At 47.3% G+C, this 19017-nt stretch overlaps 1 protein-coding gene across 3 annotated transcripts in view; it reads left to right on the forward strand.

Moving 5' to 3' along the window:
- MSH3 (mutS homolog 3) overlaps window positions 1-19017 on the forward strand; it is a 289806-nt gene that overhangs the window by 18361 nt on the left and 252428 nt on the right. For all 3 annotated transcript variants that reach the window (XM_069751007.1, XM_069751017.1, XM_069751025.1), the window contains exons 5-7: window positions 2844-2960; window positions 3185-3302; window positions 5984-6129. In XM_069751007.1, the coding sequence (XP_069607108.1) occupies window positions 2844-2960; window positions 3185-3302; window positions 5984-6129 (381 nt within the window). The remainder of the gene's footprint in view (window positions 1-2843; window positions 2961-3184; window positions 3303-5983; window positions 6130-19017) is intronic.

Raw genomic sequence — 19017 nt, forward strand, 5'->3', positions numbered from 1 at the left:
CATGATAAGGGCATGTTTCTCTTACTATGGAGCCGGACCTATTTACCACATACCAGGGATCATAGACCAGTTTGTATATATTAAAATACATGAAGAGGTCATGTTGCCTCACACTGATGAGGATATGTCCTTGAAATGGGTTTTCAACAAGACAATGATGCTAAACACACCAGTAAACAAGGAAAATCTTGGTTCCAGTCCAACAAAATTGAGGTTGAGTGGCCAGTCCAATCCCTGGACCTTAATCCAATAGAACATTTGTGGGGTAATATTAAAAATGCTGTTTCAGAGGCAACAAATGCCCAGAAATTGTGGGGTGTAGTCTGAGAATCCTGGGCTGGAATAACAGGTGACAGAGGCCAGGAGTTGGTTGACTCCATGCAATATAGATCTGAGGCAGTTCTAAATAAAACTGTGGGTAACAGCTAAATATTAGGTCAGTGATTCACAGGAATGCTAAATCCACAACAAATAGTACATATTGTGAGTTTGTAAAGATAAATGCAGACACCAGTTTTTAGAACAGCTCAATGTTCATTTTTTTGTTGATTTCTGTTAAATAGTTCAAAATTATCTACATTTATCTTCATGTTTTGAATTAGACAACAGTATGCAATGGTCCCAATGCTGGAAATGAAAACTAGTGCAAAGATTTTGTGATTAACTTGTGTTTTGAACACTACTGTATATCCATCATATTCGGCCGTTCTTTACAGACATTGTCCTCACTGTCCCCATTGGAGCTGACAATGTAATTTCAGTATGTCTTTGGAATGTGGGAGGAAACCGAAGAACCCGGAGGAAACCCACACAAACACGGGGAGAACATGCAAACTCCTTGCAGATGTTGTCCTTGGTGGGATTTGAACCCCACCCCGGACCCCGGTGCTGCAAGGCTGCAGTGCTAACCACTGAGCCACCATGCTGCCCCTCAGTCCAACGAGCATCTTTGCAGAGCGGACCGTTCTGATACCTTGTATGCACATTTCTTATTTCCTTAGGGTGTCTTCACACTGGAGTTTTTTTTTTTTTCTTTTTAAAGTATCAGAAAAAAAATCTGTGGCTGCATTTGACAGCCCCAGCTGCTCTCCTGACCGTTTAGACCCATCATCACCCGGCTATTGCCTCACAGAGAGCGGGTACTGACGGGCGCCCAAACCTGAGCTTCAGGAACCTTCCGCTTTAACTTCTGATGTCGGAGATGGGCAGTGGCATTTAAGAGGTTAAACTGCAGTGATCATAGCTTAGTTTGTTTGCTGCTGATTGAAAGAGATGACGCCTATATAACCCAGGTGTCCCCCACCATGTGTGGAGACCCCCTAGAAGAAAGCAAAGAGGAAGGGATTATCTGCTGAACACCACGACAAGAAATGCAGGAGGAATAAGTATAGAGTGACGCTCGGAAACCTCCGGTGTCCTCGAGTTTGAGTAAATTGATAGAAAAAATGTTGCAAACCAGAACCAACAAGGTCTTCATTAACGGAACATCTTCATAAAAATGGATAAAAGAATACAGGGGGAAAAATCATACGTGACAGTCTTGCGTGTTTCGGACTGCTAAGAAGCCTTCGTCCTGGCCACGCTAAGTTTGTACTTCCCAGCAGCAAGCGTTGTTTTATAGCTCCGTAAGTGATTCACGCGATCAGACCCGACTGTCCGACATGACCCTTATGGAGTCATTCAAAACTCATCTACGAAAAAACAAGCCGTCATATGGCAGTGTGGAGGGAAAAGTAAGAAAAGCAATAGCTCTTGGCACAAGCCCAAATACGACATAATGTCCAGACCTTGAAGGGTTGTTAGTGTAGAGCGTAGTATGGCCGTTATCATTTACCGTAAGTGGGTGTTCTTACATGAAAGTTATATCCCATCCAGATGACGGGGGATCACTTTCTGACCTCTGTGGCCCCACTGATCTCCAGAATGAAGAACCCCAGCTGATTGGAGCGGCGGTCGATCCTGCGCACATCTGCTCCATTCGTTCTATTAGGAGCGCCGAAGTTCAGCTAAGTGCTGCTCTCCGCGCTCTCTGGCACTCCTGTGAATACGGAATAACTTTTAAACTTGAGGAATCTGTCTGCAGGTTTTGCTATGTAATCTGAGGGCAGAATGACGTAGGGACTGAGACACTGATTTCAAGGATGTCACTTATTAGGCTGTCTGTTGTTGTTTCAGTACAATTAATGTTTTATCGGCAGTAGATTATCACTGCTGGACTACAGCTCCTGTGCCTCCTAGTCCAGCCACACCCCCTCCTCTGATTAGCAGCTTACTGTCACTATACGGTGTACACAGAAAGCTGTGGTGTGGGCAGGGGCCAGCTTTTGAGCTCTGCTGCAAGCTACATCTAAATTCTGATTGTATCGCAACTGCTGCACCGAATAAACTAAGTGACACATCACTGGAATAGGGGTCTTTGTTCCTACTTTCTGTTCTCAGATTTTAAGATTTCCTTTAAAAGTCCTTTGAGCCACTCCATCACCATAGAGTGCCATAGATGTTATGTTGGTGCTTGGTTCATTTTTCTTACTATAGGCTGTGATGTATATTTTGGTAATGAGTAGTTTGCATGTATAATGGTTAGAGGTAATGCTGTTACATCGTCTTGATGCCTAAACCAATATCGACATGTATGGGTTAATGAAGACTTCTGGTTCTCAGGCATTCACAACGTGCAGGACGTGTGTAATAGATGCGTTTGGTCCAGTGTGGGTCATTTACATGGCAAATATAAATCTATTCGCTACTATATGTTTATCGAGCCGCACTATGTGATATGATCTGATATGGGATCTGCCATGTTCACCTCTTTGTGAAATATTCTGCTTTGTAACCTCTTACAGATTGCAGCGCGAGAACTGAACATTTATTGCCACCTAGACCACAACTTTATGACGGCGAGTATTCCCACCCACAGGTTGTTCGTCCATGTCAGGCGTCTCGTGGCAAAAGGATTTAAAGTAAGTTTATGTGTATCGGGACGTTTCCATTCTAGTCATTATTACATAAAATGCCGATGAAGCCAATGAGCGGTCTGGACGTTGGCATTGAGATTACTTAGGCACCATGGGGCAGTGACGGCACCATGGAGAAGTCATGTTAGCATGTCATCCTATGGTTCTCCACCAGATGGCAGTAGAAGATTGCTATGAATTTCTTCTCCTTTCCATCTATTTTATTTCAGGTTGGAGTTGTGAAACAAACAGAGACCGCAGCGCTGAAGGCGGCCGGAGACCACAAGCATTCTTTATTTACGAGGCAGCTCACAGCCTTGTACACAAAGTCAACGCTCATTGGAGAAGATATCCTTTTACTTTACTTAGGGTGTTTGATCACTGACATTGACCTAAGTACATTGCCTCAAACGTTAATGGGAATCTGTCAACAGGATTTTAGGACACAAAGTATTTATATTGCATCTCTTTCAAAGACAAGTCCTGCAATAACTATTCATGACCAGTCCACTCCTCCATTACTGAGAAATTAGTATTTAAATTGATATGCAAATGAGACTGAAGAGCTATTGTAGATTTGAAGCCTCTGTCACTCCAGCTCTATTCCCCATCTAGCCCCATTTCCTCTATTCCCCACCAAGCATCGCCTCCTCTATTCCCCGCCAAGCATCGCCTCCTCTATTCCCCGCCAAGCATCGCCTCCTCTATTCCCCGCCAAGCATCGCCTCCTCTATTCCCCGCCAAGCATCGCCTCCTCTATTCCCCACCAAGCATCGCCTCCTCTATTCCCCGCCAAGCATCGCCTCCTCTATTCCCCCACCAAGCATCGCCTCCTCTATTCCCCGCCCAGCATCGCTTCCTCTATTCCCCGCCCAGCATCGCCTCCTCTATTCCCCGCCTAGCATTGCCTCCTCTATTCCCCGCCCAGCATCGCCTTCTCTATTCCCCGCCCAGCATCGCCTCCTCTAGTCCCTGCCCAGCATCGCCTCCTCTAGTCCCCGCCCAGTATCGCCTCCTCTAGTCCCCGCCCAGCATCGCCTCCTCTAGTCCCCGCCCAGCATCGCCTCCTCTAGTCCCCGCCCAGCATCGCCTCCTCTAGTCCCCGCCCAGCATCGCCTCCTCTAGTCCCCGCCCAGCATCGCCTCATCTAGTCCCCGCCCAGCATCGCCTCCTCTAGTCCCCGCCCAGTATCGCCTCCTCTAGTCCCCGCCCAGCATCGCCTCCTCTAGTCCCCGCCCAGTATCGCCTCCTCTAGTCCCCGCCCAGTATCGCCTCCTCTAGTCCCCGCCCAGTATCGCCTCCTCTAGTCCCCACCAAGCATCGCCTCCTCTATTCCCCGCCAAGCATCGCCTCCTCTATTCCCCGCCAAGCATCGCCTCCTCTATTCCCCACCAAGCATCGCCTCCTCTATTCCCTGCCCAGCATCGCTTCCTCTATTCCCCGCCCAGCATCGCCTCCTCTATTCCCCGCCTAGCATTGCCTCCTCTATTCCCCGCCCAGCATCGCCTTCTCTATTCCCCGCCCAGCATCGCCTCCTCTAGTCCCTGCCCAGCATCGCCTCCTCTAGTCCCCGCCCAGTATCGCCTCCTCTAGTCCCCGCCCAGCATCGCCTCCTCTAGTCCCCGCCCAGCATCGCCTCCTCTAGTCCCCGCCCAGCATCGCCTCCTCTAGTCCCCGCCCAGCATCGTCTCCTCTAGTCCCCGCCCAGCATCGCCTCATCTAGTCCCCGCCCAGCATCGCCTCCTCTAGTCCCCGCCCAGTATCGCCTCCTCTAGTCCCCGCCCAGCATCGCCTCCTCTAGTCCCCGCCCAGTATCGCCTCCTCTAGTCCCCGCCCAGTATCGCCTCCTCTAGTCCCCGCCCAGTATCGCCTCCTCTAGTCCCCGCCCAGCATCGCCTCCTCTAGGCCCTGCCCAGCATCGCCTCCTCTAGTTCCTGCCCAGCATCGCCTCCTCTAGTCCCTGCCCAGCATCGCCTCATCTAGTCCCCGCCCAGTATCGCCTCCTCTAGTCCCCGCCCAGCATCGCTTCCTCTAGTCCCCGCCCAGTATCGCCTCCTCTAGTCCCCGCCCAGTATCGCCTCATCTAGTCCCTGCCCAGCAGAAGGAGGTGGCGCTTGGCAGGGAATAGAGCTACAAGAGCTCTTTAGTCTCATTTGTATATAAATTAAAATACTGATTTTTCATCAAAGAAGGAATGGACTGACCATGTAAATGTATTACTGGACATGTCTTTGAAAGAGCATGCACTTATGTATCCTCGAGGAGTGGTGAAATGCAACTAACAGATTCCCTTTAAAGGGATTCACCTCTGAGGGCAGTTTATTGTGTGTATGCCATGGTGAGACAGTGTTTTATATGTTATAAGGAACCTTTAAGCAAAAAAAAAACTACCAGCAATACATTAATCTTTAGGGTAAGTTCTCTTTTAAACATATGTGGCTCGATGTTCGGCTGCAGGGAGAAATGAAAGTTATATTCGCTCCCTTCACGTCATCTGGTCGGCCTGGGACTTGGGTTAGTCACCTCTCACCACATAGCGTGCTCATTGTAATTGCTCACACCTCTTCGACTGACATCCTACTCTGCACAAACAGGCTGTCAGTCAGGAGCATAATTCCCTACACGCGCACTTAAAGACACATGTTTGAAAGAGTATTTACCCTCAGATTACCTCTATGCTTGCTGGGAAATAACTTTTTTTTGTTGTTGTTGATGAAAGGCTCCTTTTTAAGCTAAGAGGAGAAAACTGTCTGACCATGGTGTACACACAGGTATTTTGGTACGAACATTCCCACATGGAAATTTTGGAACATATCTTTATAGCCTCTTTCTCTTTGAGAGTCCGCCCCTCCTCACAGTTCAAACTAAGCACGTTACCTTGTGGGGGATAGAGCCCCTATAACCATTTTTTTTCCTTTTTTATAGGGCTGAATCACCTACCAGGCTATGTGTGTAGTGTGTACTGTCAGTTTGGAATGAGACACTTCTTCCTTACTTGTCTTTATTTTTTTTTCCTGAGCTGATCATAAATGTGAGCCCGTTGATGGACATTGATGATTCTCTAGAGGCTGAGACCGTCCTTACTGACACCCCAAGCAACTACCTTCTATGTATTTCTGAAATGCAGGAAAAGTCGAAAACTAAGAAAACTGATGAGATTGTATTTGGTCTGATGGTAAGAATTATTATTATTACTATTAATATTATATTTCATTTTTTACATACATTTTTAGAAACTGCAATCCCGGACCTCAGAGAGGTGATGTTCACAAAATACATTAATTTAAGCCACCTGTATATGTGACTTATGTACCATATGTGTGAGGTTCAGTGAGCAAAACGTGACTCATTAAAGGGATATTCCAGTCCCCATAAGCGATCATCTGTTGGATTGGGGAATTTGTGTCCCCATTATTTCCTGGTCAGGACTGTTGTACGGAGGAACAATTGCCAAATTCTTCCTGCCAATCAATTTTAAATCTATGGCACTTGGGCTCGCAGAAATGTAACAAAGCAGGAAATCAGAAGACCCCTTAAGTCGTGAGTCTCCTGATAGGCCTAATAAATATTTGATACATTTCCTTTTTTTTTTGGATGTCTCTCTATGGAGGTATTGGGTGGTTTGGCGTGATATTGGCTCTTTCCCTGTTTCAAGATTTGTGGTGAAAATTAAGAATTTGAACATTTAAAAATTCCAATGTTAAGTGTAATGTTCCTTATAATGCAAACCTCAGGTTCTGCAGAACCTCATTTTGAAGGGTAAAATGCAGATTCCCTTTATCCTTGAATATATTTAAGACATATGTCTGCAGCACTGTATTAAACACCTGGATGGTGCTTAAAGGGGTTGTTTCATTGTTTTCATGAGCCCGTCAGCTATTTGCTGAGGGGTATTACACTCATGATTGACAGTTTGGACTTGCAGCTTGGTCCGAACTGTGCACTCTTCAATGCTGCAAGCTGCAGTTATCCGACTAGCTTCATATCAGCGCTTGCAGGTTGTAGAGAAGGAGAGCGTGTAGGTTCTGGGCTCCTTGCCTAGGAGAACGAACACCTTTTGATATCCAGTAGAAGTGGCCTGTAATCTAAGCAACGGACAGGAAGCTATAAAATAAAAAATTCTTAAAAAATTGAATTTCTCTATCGCTTTATTCGAGGACACAAGAAACCATGGGTGTATGCTGCTGCCACTAGGAGGCTGACACTATGCACAAAAAAAGTTAGCTCCTCCTCTGCAGTGTACGCCCCACCGACTGGCACTAGGTTAATCAGTTTAGCTTAGTGTCAGTTGGAGGTGGACACGGGTCTTTCACTAGACCCATATCTACCTCAGTTTTCGTCGTTTTCCAGTAATGTGTCCCTTTTTTATTTTTTAGATGGATCTCCTTTACCTCTGGAGGGATACAGTGTGAACAGTCACAACTGTACTCCCACGTAGAGACTGAGTACGGCGTGTACTGCCACCCAGTATCCTCATACGTTTATCGGGCAGGACCTCAACCCCTAACACGGAAAAGTGTTAGGGTGATCCGAATTTTGGTCCTGGCCCCTGTATCCTACTCACTCACCAACCAGAGCCTGTCGGTTTCAGGAGGCATGGACGTCTAATAATGGACTTGTCTTCAGGATGGAGAGGTACATCTTTCTCCCTTTCCATCAGGTTCCGGTCTAGAGGCAACAGAGGGAAAAATTCAGATAAAGAAGAAAATAAACCAGAAGATATGGGTGCAGAAAATAAATAAGGATTGTCCTACCCCCCTAGGTTTCCTTTATTAGAATGGGGTTCCTTTATTAGAATGGGGTTCTTTATTAGACTCAGTGCAGTTTGTTTTCCTAGGGCTTTGAATTCTGGAATAGACCTTTTTGGTCTATACCAAGCCCTGTCCCCCTTCTTTACCTCCAGCTGGTTTGGTGGTGCAGGGTTACCTTTGGGTAATCTCTGGGCCTCCGTGCCGCCCTCCCCGTTTCGGTGGTTGTCTTTTCTACTCTAGGCCCCGGCTTCAGCACGGCCTAGTTCTCAGTGGTTAGCTCCGCCCACTTCTCTTGGCGTCTTCGGGCAAGCCTCCTCTCCCTGTCTCTGGTGGGTAGCTCCGGCCCCAGCGATAGCTCCACCCCCTTATGGGATCTTCTGGCGGGCTTTCCCTCGCCCGTCGCTGTCACACCTACTCTCCCTGTCTCCAGGGGTTAGCTCCGCCATCCAGCGGTTAGCTCCACCCCTTTCAGATCTCAATGAAGCAGGCTTTTTTGCATCTTTCCCCCTCCTCTCTTCTTAGTGGAGCGAAATCTGCGTGCGCTTTTCCTCTCTGCGTGCCATTCTCCTCTTCCCTGTGGTCGCCATTTGCCGGCACTTGGACACGGATGGTGGCTTCTTTCTGCAGGGATCTTGGCATCTCTCCCTGCAGCCCTACTTGCTCCTGGTGCCCCTCAACAGCCTGGAAGCAGTCTTAAAGGATCGGCATCTTACTGTGAGTAGCTCTGCTCTGCAGACTGACACTCTCCTCCTCATTTTCTTCTCTGTCCCCTAACCTTCTGTCATTAGTTTGTGGGTCTGCTTCTTACCATGCCTAATCCTAAGGGGGAGCGCTCTCACCCTCCTACTTCCTCTTCTGCTCTTGTCAGGCACTTTGTTTGCTCTTCATGCAAATGCAAACTCTTTTCAGGTTAGTCCTCTCCCCTCTGTCAGGACTGCAGCAGCCACCCCGCGCCTGCTACCCAGGAGTCCCCTACTGCCCCAGGAGAGAGTGGCGCCCCTATCCCAGTGTGGCCTACCTCTGTGTCGCAATCTGTGATGGACTTCAGCAGGGTGTCGCCGACCTTGGTATACTTTATTGACAAAGGGCCCAATCCTGTCTCCGCCATTACTAGCGGATCGCAGGACTCTCCTGCTGTGCCTACCAACATGGGCCATAATAGGTCTAGCAGTAGCGTTGTACTAGTTCTTACTCCCACTCCCTCTCTCCCCCTGGCCTCTCCCGGTGGCCAACTTCCCTATCATCTTCTCCGGAATCAGCCGTGGCGCTTTCGGATGTACTGTTTAAAGATTACTCAGACCTGGATTCTGGTTGAGCCTGTAATATGAGAGACATGGTTCAAAACCACATTGTGGCTGTCAACCAGACCTTTAACATTAAGGATACCGCTACGGAAACTCGCTGAACAGGCGGTTTTGTTTAGACAGTCGAGACCAGCTCCTAAGTTCTTTGCCCCTCTTAGGGAATTTGAGGAGGTACTTTCCAGGAAACAGGACATCCCGACCAGACGCTTCCAAAGAGGGAAGCGCCTTGTCATCCTATATCCCTTCTCCCCTGAGCTTACTGCGAACTGGACCGCTTCTCCGACTGTGGACCCTCCGGTTTCCAGACTGTCCACCAACATGGTCCTTCATCTTACAGATGGAGCATCCCTCGAGGATACCAATGACAGTCTCCGAGTCATTTGCAAGGTCAGCCTTTGAAGCGGCCGCTTCTACATTGTGCCCTGCCTTTGCCTCCATCTGGGTGGCAAAGTCTGTAGCCGCATGGGCTAAACAGCTCCGTCAAGGCATTCTTTCTGGACCCCGACTGGAGGAATTGACCGACCTCACAGACCAAATTGCTCATGCAGTGAAGTACATGGTATCTGCCTTCCTGGACTATGCTGCATGTGCTGCTCGGGCGTCCAGCAATATAGTGGCCATCCGAAGGACCATTTGGCTTAAGGTGTGGCAAGCGGCTTTATCCTCAAAGTCCCTTACCAACTTGCCTTTCCAGGGTTCTCGTCTGTTTGGCTCCAAGCTGGACCAAATTATTAAGGAGGCCACCGGAGGGACGAGCTCTCTCCTTCCTCAGGCCAAACCTCGCTGTTCTCCTTTGATGTGCGAGTTCGGTATTTTCGGCCCCTTCACCGTTTCCCTTCGGAGGAGTTCTCCCACCAAGAGAAGTTACAGGCTAGCCAGGTTAGGAAAAAGGTTTTCTTTTAAATCCTCGTCCTCCGGGCCTTCCCGTAATGTGCAGGGTAGATTCCCCAGGACCAATCCTGACAGATTTTCTTCCGCATGACCCATCCTGGATCTAAGATTACTGAACAAAAGGAGTTTGTCTGTGTCATTTCAGGATGGAGTCTCTTCGTTCAGTAATTGCTTCCTTGGAACCACAGGAGTCACTGTTCTCTATGGAAGCCTTTTTCCGTGCCCTTATTTCCTAGGGCATCAGAGACTCCTGCGTTTTGCGGTGAGCAGGACCATTTTCAGTTTGTCACATTCTCTTTCTTGCTCACAATCACTCCCAGGTTCTTCACAAAGATCATGGCGACGGTTTTGCCCATTCTGCAATCAGAGGTCCAGTGCTCTTCCTGCACCTTGACGACATTCTCATCATGGCTCTGTCCTTTATCAGGCCCAGGAAAGCCTGTCCATCGTTCTTGAATTACTGTCTCAAGGGGTGCCGGTCTCTCTATTAGCACCGGATTGGCCCAGAAGGTCTTATTTCACAGAAGTTGTCAGTCTTCTTGCGGACGCCCACTGGAGGCTCCCAGACAGACTGGATCTTCTTTCCAAAGGGCCAATCTTTCACCAGAATTCTTGGTGGAGCATGCCGTGCCCCTGTACCGGAATCCTGTGGACCCCTGGGACCTTCCAGTAACTCCTGGAGGCCCTTGGAGTTCGACTTTGAGCCACTTCGAGAAGGCTCTGTCTTGGATGGTGGTGTTTCTTGTGGCTATCACCTCCATTAGTCGCGTCTCGAAGTTGGCTGCTGTTCCCTGTAGCCTGCCTTTTTTCTAGCTCTTCACCAGGATAAGGTGGCTTTGCGATCTAATACCTTCTTTCCTTACCAGCTTGGTGTTCGCCTTTCACTTAAATGAGAATATTATTCTCCCTTCCTTTTCATCCAGCTTTGTCTCATCCTCCTTAGCGTTCTCTGATCAGGTTAGACCTGGTCAGGGCGATGCGGGTCTATCTGGCTACAGCCGCCCCCCTTTCGGAAGACAGACTCTTTCTAGGCCATTCCTGAGGGTGCGCATAGAGGCCTTCCAGCCTCCAGGGCAATGATTGCTCGCTCGATCCGGACGGCAATTTGGAGGCATACTGGGTCAGAACAGAGAGCCTTCTCCTGGGTTTAAGGCTCACTCTTCCAGGTCAGTGGGCGCCTCCTGGCGGTACACCATAGAGCCTCTGACCTGCATCTCTGCAGAGCAGCAGCTTGGTCCTCCATCATAATAATAATAATAATAATCTTTATTTTTATATAGCGCTAACCTATTCCGCAGCGCTTTACAGTTTTGCACACATTATCATCACTGTCCCCAATGGGGCTCACAATCTAAATTCCCTATCAGTATGTCTTTGGAATGTGGGAGTAAGCCAGAGCACCCGGAGGAAACCCATGCAAACACGGGGAGAACATACAAACTCCATGCAGATGTTGTCCTTGGTGGGATTTGAACCCAGGACTCCAGTGCTGCAAGGCTGCGGTGCTATCCACTGAGCCACCATGCTGCCCTATCTACAATTTTACAGGGTCTATACCTGTGCTTCGGCGGATGCCAGCCTAGGTAGAAGGATCTTGCAGGCGGCAGTGATTGGTTGTCTGACCTGAATGGAGTTTTTTGCTGCCCCCATCCTCGGACTACTTTGGGACATCCCATGGTTTCCTGTGTCCTCCCAATGAAGCGATAGAGAAAACTGGATTTTTGGTTACTCACCATAAAATCTGTTTCTCGGAGCCTTCGTTGGGGGACACAGTATCCTCCCAAGTTTAACAGCTCTGATTATATTGTTACAGTTTGAATTTGTGTGAGTTCTTTATTTTTTACATGTTTCTTATCCTACTGCTTTCTCACTAACTGATTATTATAATAATAATCTCTTTATTTATATATTGTCCACATATTCCGCAGTGCTTTACAGTTTTATGTTTTTGCACACATTATCATCACTGTCCCCGATGGGGCTCACAATCTAAATTCCCTATCAGTATGTCTTTGGAATGTGGGAGAAAACCAGAGAACCCGGAGGAAACACACGCAAACACGGGGAGAACATACAAACTCCTTGCAGATGTTGTCCTTGGTGGGATTTGAACCCAGAACTCCAGTGCTGCAAGGCTGCAGTGCTAACCACTGAGCAACCGTGCTGCCCACCTGATTCACCTTGTGCCGGTCGGTGGGGTGTACACTGCAGAGGAGGAGCTAACTTTTTTTGTGCATAGTGTCAGCCTCCTGGTGGCATCAGCATACACCCATGGATTCCTGTGTCCCCTAATGAAGCAATAGAGAAACATATTTTGCGGCGATTAACCAAAAATCCTGTTTTCTCCTTTTTACAATCAATTGCAATTTTACCCTTTTAAATCCCTTTTTGCCAACGCAAATTTTATTCTTACTGACATTTTTCAAATCTGAAATGTGTCAATTTATGTGTTAAAGGGAACCTGTCACCCCGAAAATCGCGGGTGAGGTAATCCCACCGGCATCAGGGGCTTATCTGCAGCATTCTATAATGCTGTAGATAAGCCCCCGATGTTACCTGAAAAAGGAGAAAAAGACGTTAGATTATACTCACCCAGGGGCGGTCCCGCTGCTGGTCTGGTCAGATGGGCGTCTCCGGTCCGCTGCGGCGCCTCCTATCTTCTTTCCATGACGTCCTCTTCTGATCTTCGGCCACGGCTCCGGCGCAGGCGTACTTTGCTCTGCCCTGTTGAGGGCAGACAAAGTACTGCAGTGCGCAGGCGCCGAGCCTCTGACCTTTCCGGCGTCTGCGCACTGCTGTACTATCCTCTGCCCTCAACAGGGCAGAGCAAAGTACGCCTGCGCCGGAGCCGTGGCTGAAGATCAGAAGAGGACGTCATGGAAAGAAGATGGGAGGCGACGCAGCGGACCGGAGACGCCCATCTGACCAGACCAGCAGCGGGACCGCCCCTGGGTGAGTATAATCTAACGTCTTTTTCTCCTTTTTCAGGTAACATCGGGGGCTTATCTACAGCATTATAGAATGCTGTAAATAAGCCCCTGATGCCGGTGGGATTACCTCACCCCCGATTTTCGGGGTGACAGGTTCCCTTTAAGTCTGAATTGGTTCTGATATCCCAGTGATTCTGAGACTTTTTTTTTCGTGACATATTATTATGATTATTTATATAGCACCATTAATTCCATGGTGCTGTACATGAGAAAGGGGTTACATCAAAATACAAATATCAGTAAACAAAACTAACAATGACAGACTGGTACAGAGGGAAGAGGACCCTGCCCTTGCGGGCTTACAATCTACAGGATTATGGGGAAGGAGACAGTAGGTCGGGGGTTGCAGTAGCTCCAATGGTGTTGAGGTGGCCGTGTGGTCTTTACAGGCTGTAAGCTTCCTTGAAGAGATGGGTTTTCAGGTTTCTTTTAAAGGATCTAAAAGTAGAGGATAACCGGATGTGTTGGGGGACAGAATTCCAGAGGATGGGTGATATTCGGGAGAAGTCTTGGAGGCGATTAAGTGAGGAGCGAATAAGCGTGGAGGAAAGGAGGTGGTCTTGGGAGGACCGGAGATTACGTGAGGGAAGATATTGAGAGATTTGTGTGGAAATATATGGAGGATAAAGGTTATGGATTTGGTAATGGCTTTGTAGGTCAGTATTAGTAATTTAAACTGGATACGCTGGGAAGTTGGGGGCCAGTGAAGGGATTTGCAAAGAGGTGAAGCAGGAGTGTAGCGAGGAGAGAGATTAATTAGCCTCTCAGCAGAGTTAAGGATGAACTGGAGGGGTGCGAGAGTGTTAGAAGGTAGGCCACAGAGGAGTATGTTGCAGTAGTCGAGGTGGGAGATTTTTAGGGCATGCCACGAGCATTTTGGTAGAGTGAGGGTTGAGGAAAGGACGGATTCTGGAAATATTTTTGAACTGCAGGCGACAGGAGGTGGCGAGAGCTTGGATGTGCGGTTTGAAGGACAGGGCAGAGTCAAGGGTTACTCCGAGGCAGCGGATTTTGGGGACAGGGGAAAGTGTGATTTCATTTATTTTGATAGATAGATATGTGTGATGGAGGAAAGATAATGAGTTCAGATTTGTCCACATTGAGCTTGAGGAAGCGAGAGAATATAATTTATATTCGTAAATCTAGGTCAATAAAATTAGCATTTTTTTTTTTTTTTATTAAATTTGCTGAAAATTTTTAGGAGCTAGCAATTTTTAAACTTTTACTTTTTTTATGTCCTTAACCAAGATACTATGCATAATAGTTATCATTTGCCCTATGTCTATTTTACATTGTCATCATTTCCAAAAAGTCCTTGGCATTTTGTGACTAGGTTACGAGGCTTAACCCCTTCACGACATGCGCCGTACTAGTACTGCACATGTCGTGTGTTAGGGCTAGCGGAACGCACCAAGTAATAGGGTGATAGATACGAGGTGCGTTCGCAAGTAATGGCGGATGGACACTGAGCTCACACGTGGGTTAAACTTCACCCCGTGTGAAATGAAAGCGAGCTCTGTTGCCTCAGAGTCGCGCTGTACATAGGGACTAAAACCCTAACTAAAAGCTGTGCTTTCTTTGGAACTCTTCTGTGCTAACCGCGCACATGAAGGAACCAGATGCTAAGCCAAGGCTAATTGCCCCCACTGACACTAGCTGTCTGCCTGAGTATACAGCCCCAAGGCTAAACAGACTTGCACCACTTATATACAGTGTGGCAGAGTATCCACTGGCAACTGCCAAACAAATGATACTAGCGCATGGCCGTGAGGCCATGCGAACCTTTTATAGCTGTAGCAGTTCAGGACCTTCCTAGTGGACCAATAGGAGCTGCTACAGGACCTGAGTGTGTGACCCCTGTCCTCCAATGAGAGGTCCCCCCTTGGACATGCTCAGGAGGAGAAAAGCAGGACTTAGTCCCAGGAGCGCCTGCTCGCCGCCGAACAGTACTGGTTATAATGTCTGGACCTGGAAGGGCAGCAGTAACCAAACATGCAGTATCTGTCCGAGCCAGGCGCTGGGACCAATGTCTCCACTGAGCAGGCTCCACTGCGGCTGGAGAAGAATGAGAGATCGCAGCGGACATGGCTCGAGATTCCCCCTGTGCAGTGGCAGGAACTCGACGCCTAACATTGTTTCTCCCCCTTTGATGTGGGCTCCGGCGAGCCCACATCAAATTCACACCTGGTGCAATTTCACCACACCTGGAATTTTGCCATTTTCTAGTAAAAACATGGTAAAATCCATGGTGTTGTTCAAAAGTACAACTCGTCCCGCAAAAACTAAGCCCTCACATGGCCATATTGACGGAAAAATAAATAAGTTATGGCTCTGAGAAGGAGGCGAGTTTATCACGAAAACGCAAAATCGAAAAAGTGCTGCGTCTTGAAGGGGTTAAAAACTTAGCAATAAATTTCCATTTTTCAATGTAATTTACAACATTTGATTTTTTTTTTTTAGGTACCACTTCACTTTTAAGGGTACTTTCAGTGGCTCATGGGCCTTAAAACATTTTAAAAACAGCACCTTTCACAGTTTTCAAAATCGATTTCAAGAAGTTTATTAAGCCTTCAGATGATTCAGAGGAATTAAAGAAAAGTGAAATGAAAAATTACATCTTTGCTACTAAAATTTGCTTTAGTGTTATTTAAAAAACAAAATACAGAAAGGGTAATGTGGAAAAGAAATGAACCCCACAATTTGTTACGCAATTTCTTCAGAACGGGGCAGTACCTCCATTGTTCTACAGTCAAATTGGTTCAGAGGCGAAAACAGTTGTACGTAACTAATTTTTTGGTGCTGAAAATGTATATGATGCTTAAATTTGCTGATTAATAGCGTAGAAAACTGGGGAGCAAACACGAGCGCAATAGGGTCTTAACCTGTAAAAATGGTGAGAAACCAGTGGGGCGCTAACTTGCCTGATGGGGTTGCAAAATGGCAACATGGACAACCACTTAAATCAGCTGCAGCAGAACACTGGTCCGTGGACCAAGGTAAAGACTCAACTTTAAGGTTTTTGTCCTGAAGAAGGGGTCCTGCGTGACCTTGAAATGCGTTAAACCTGTTCAGAATAAACAATTTTAAAGAAATAAGCCGACATCCTGGATCTTTCAGCAGCGCAGGTTTGACACGTATTTTCCTCCACTGGTTAAATTTGCTGACTGGCTCTAATTTCAAGATCCAGATGAGGTTGTGTTACTTATGACACCTTTTATACAGGCTTATGGAAAAATTGCATCTTTATTTCCTCATCATTATTGCATTGTTAGTAGCGAGTCTGTTACATCATCTATTTAGTCTGTTGAGCCTTCAGTATTCTATCATCTTAGGGTGACCAATAAAAAAAAAGCGCCAACTCCGCTCCGATGACGTAATCCTAATTACAGTTGCATCACCTACTTTTATAAATACTCTGTGTAAGGTATACAGTTTTAGGATTTGTTAGCTTAGTTTCTTAGCATATTGACATGTTTCCACATATTTTTCCAGATCTGCCTCGTTCTTGCATTAAGGCTACGTTCAGATTAGCGTTTCCTGACGCTGCGTCGAGAAACGCAGCGGCGACGCACGCGTCATGCGCCCCTATGTTTTACATGGGGGACGCATGCGTTTTTCTTGTTGCGTTTTCCGACACGTGCGTCGTTTTTGACGCTAGCATCGGACGCAAGAAAACGCAACAAGTTGCATTTTTCTTGCGTCCGATTTCGTCAAAAAAACGACGCACGCGTCGCAAAACGCAGCGTTTTTGCGTGCGTTTGCACGCGTTTTTTCGTGCGTTGCGTCGCCGACGCAGCGGCGCGCAACGCTAATCTGAACGTAGCCTAACAAAGCACATAGTTTTTGCTACATATGCAGAGAAGTCACTTTTGCATCACAAAGGCAAATCTTGACTCATGAGAAGGAAAGCCTATAACCGATATTTTTAATGCAGAATAGTAGATCAGGACAAGAGTTGGGCTGCACACACATGCTGCAATAGATGTGCATCACATCTTTCCCAGTGGTTGCATGGGAAGAGGCAATCTGTCTTTTGCAGTCCCAATCATCTGGACTGAGCCAACTGATCACACTACTAATTGCTATTTCTACATGGTGACCCCCATTAGGAAAAGTCTTTCAAGGAAGAAGTGGATGTTACACTATCCAAACATTCCATCTGCATTACGCCCTGTGTCACATATAGAAGAACTGCCTGTTTCAAAAGCAACATTTTCAGCTGGACCTGGAAGGGCAGTAGTAATCAAACGTGCAGTATCTGTCCGGGCCAGGCGCTGGGACCGACGTCAAGTGAGGAACAAGGGGGCGCTTGGTGTTATGAAGCATCTTCCTGTCATGACCCAGACTTTGTCAGCAACCTCAACAGAACCAGACCTTATAACACAAAGGGAACTGAACAATCTTATTAGAGATTTGCATCTGCCCAAGAGTAAAGGTACCTTCACACTGAACAACTTTACAACGAGAACGACAACGATCCGTGAAGTTGTAGCGTCCTGGATAGCGATCTCGTTGTGTTTGACACGCAGCAGCGATCAGGATCCTGCTGTGACATCGTGGTCGTCGCTGAAAGTCCGGAACTTTATTTGGTCGTCAGGTCGGCGTGATTCGTCATGTTTGACAGCAAAAGCAACGATGCCTGCAATGGTTTTCAATAGAGCGAACAACCAGTGAGAACGATAAGTGCGTCACTGGATCGCTCCTGCATCGCTCAGCTGTTGCCGGTGTTTGACGACTCCTAGCGACCTAAACAGCGACGCTGCAGCGATCGGCTCGTTGTCTATATCGCTGCAGCATCGCTAAATGTGACGGTACCTTTAGGCTGAGCTCTTAGGTTCTAGGCTACAGCAGTGGAATCTCCTAGCAGGAAATGTTCGGATTTCTTTGTTATGCAACTGTGATAATGATCTTGTACAATACTTCTTCATGGAGGGCAATCTTGTGGCATGCAACAACATCAACAGTTTAATGGAAGCACTGAATATAAGTCAAAATCCAGAGGAATGGAGGCTCTTCATCGATTTGTCCAAAACAATCCTAAAAGCAGTCTTGCTGCATAATGGCAATGCACTAATGTAACACCCGATGGAAGCGCACGTGGATTTGTGGACCCACTGTGCCACAGGATGGGCCTGACTAGAAAGGAGCGTAGCTAAGCAGCTACCAGGTGTTCACTGGAGCTCCTGATGGGGGAGACAGCCTGGGCTGCAGGTACTGACCACAGGGGTCAGGTTTGCTACGATACTGGATAAGAGACTGGACACACACAGACTGGGGTACAATGTTTAGGTCATGGCCGCATTGGAGGCACCACATCACAATTTAGGGTGCCGACCTCCGCTATTAGGAAGGCTATCAGATCCAAGGGCCTACTAGAGACAGTAAAGGCATATCTTTGTTTTATTCATGGGCCGCTGCCCAGATTCACGGGCTGATATTCCCCTTGTTTTGGGATGGTTTTTTATAAAGTTTTTGTAATTTTTTTATTTTTTTTTTGTATTATCCGTTTTTTGATAAATTAATAAAGAGTATCGTGATAGGGGTAGTTATTTTTACTGGTGTTGGTTGTCCATTATTCCCCTTTTTTTCTACTTGATTTAGATAGTTTTCATGGCCGCATTGGGACCAGGGGACGAGGTTCAGAATACTGGCTGCATCAGGACCAGGGGACGTCCCAACTACACTGGTAGAACACCAACTACCTAATGACTTAACTCGTTGCTTGGCGACTCCCTAAGGAAGAGAGAGTCTTTTATACGAGATGACTCTCGGCACTTGACTAGAAGTCATCTTGCAGGTTTATTAATTATGCTAAATACTTCTCATTGACAAGCTGAGGGCATTTACCATATACAGGCTCCCTCTTTAAGAGCACACACACCATGAAGTGGGAGGAACACACCAGGGAACCACACTGCAAGGCCAGGGTGGTGAGTAAGCCGGCGTCCCTGCATGGAGGGGAGAGGGGGACATCATGCAGGCACGCCGGCAAAGGCGCTACAGCTACCTTCAATTCCAGTTGGTTTTGCAGACCAAATGAAAGAAACCCATTACAACATGAAACCACTGTTGAGATGCCTGAACTATGACCAACATTTGTAGCCCCTCTGTGGGAAATGAAAGGTGG

Source organism: Ranitomeya imitator, chromosome 1 (assembly GCF_032444005.1).
Source record: "Ranitomeya imitator isolate aRanImi1 chromosome 1, aRanImi1.pri, whole genome shotgun sequence".
NCBI classification, from domain to species: domain Eukaryota; kingdom Metazoa; phylum Chordata; class Amphibia; order Anura; family Dendrobatidae; genus Ranitomeya; species Ranitomeya imitator.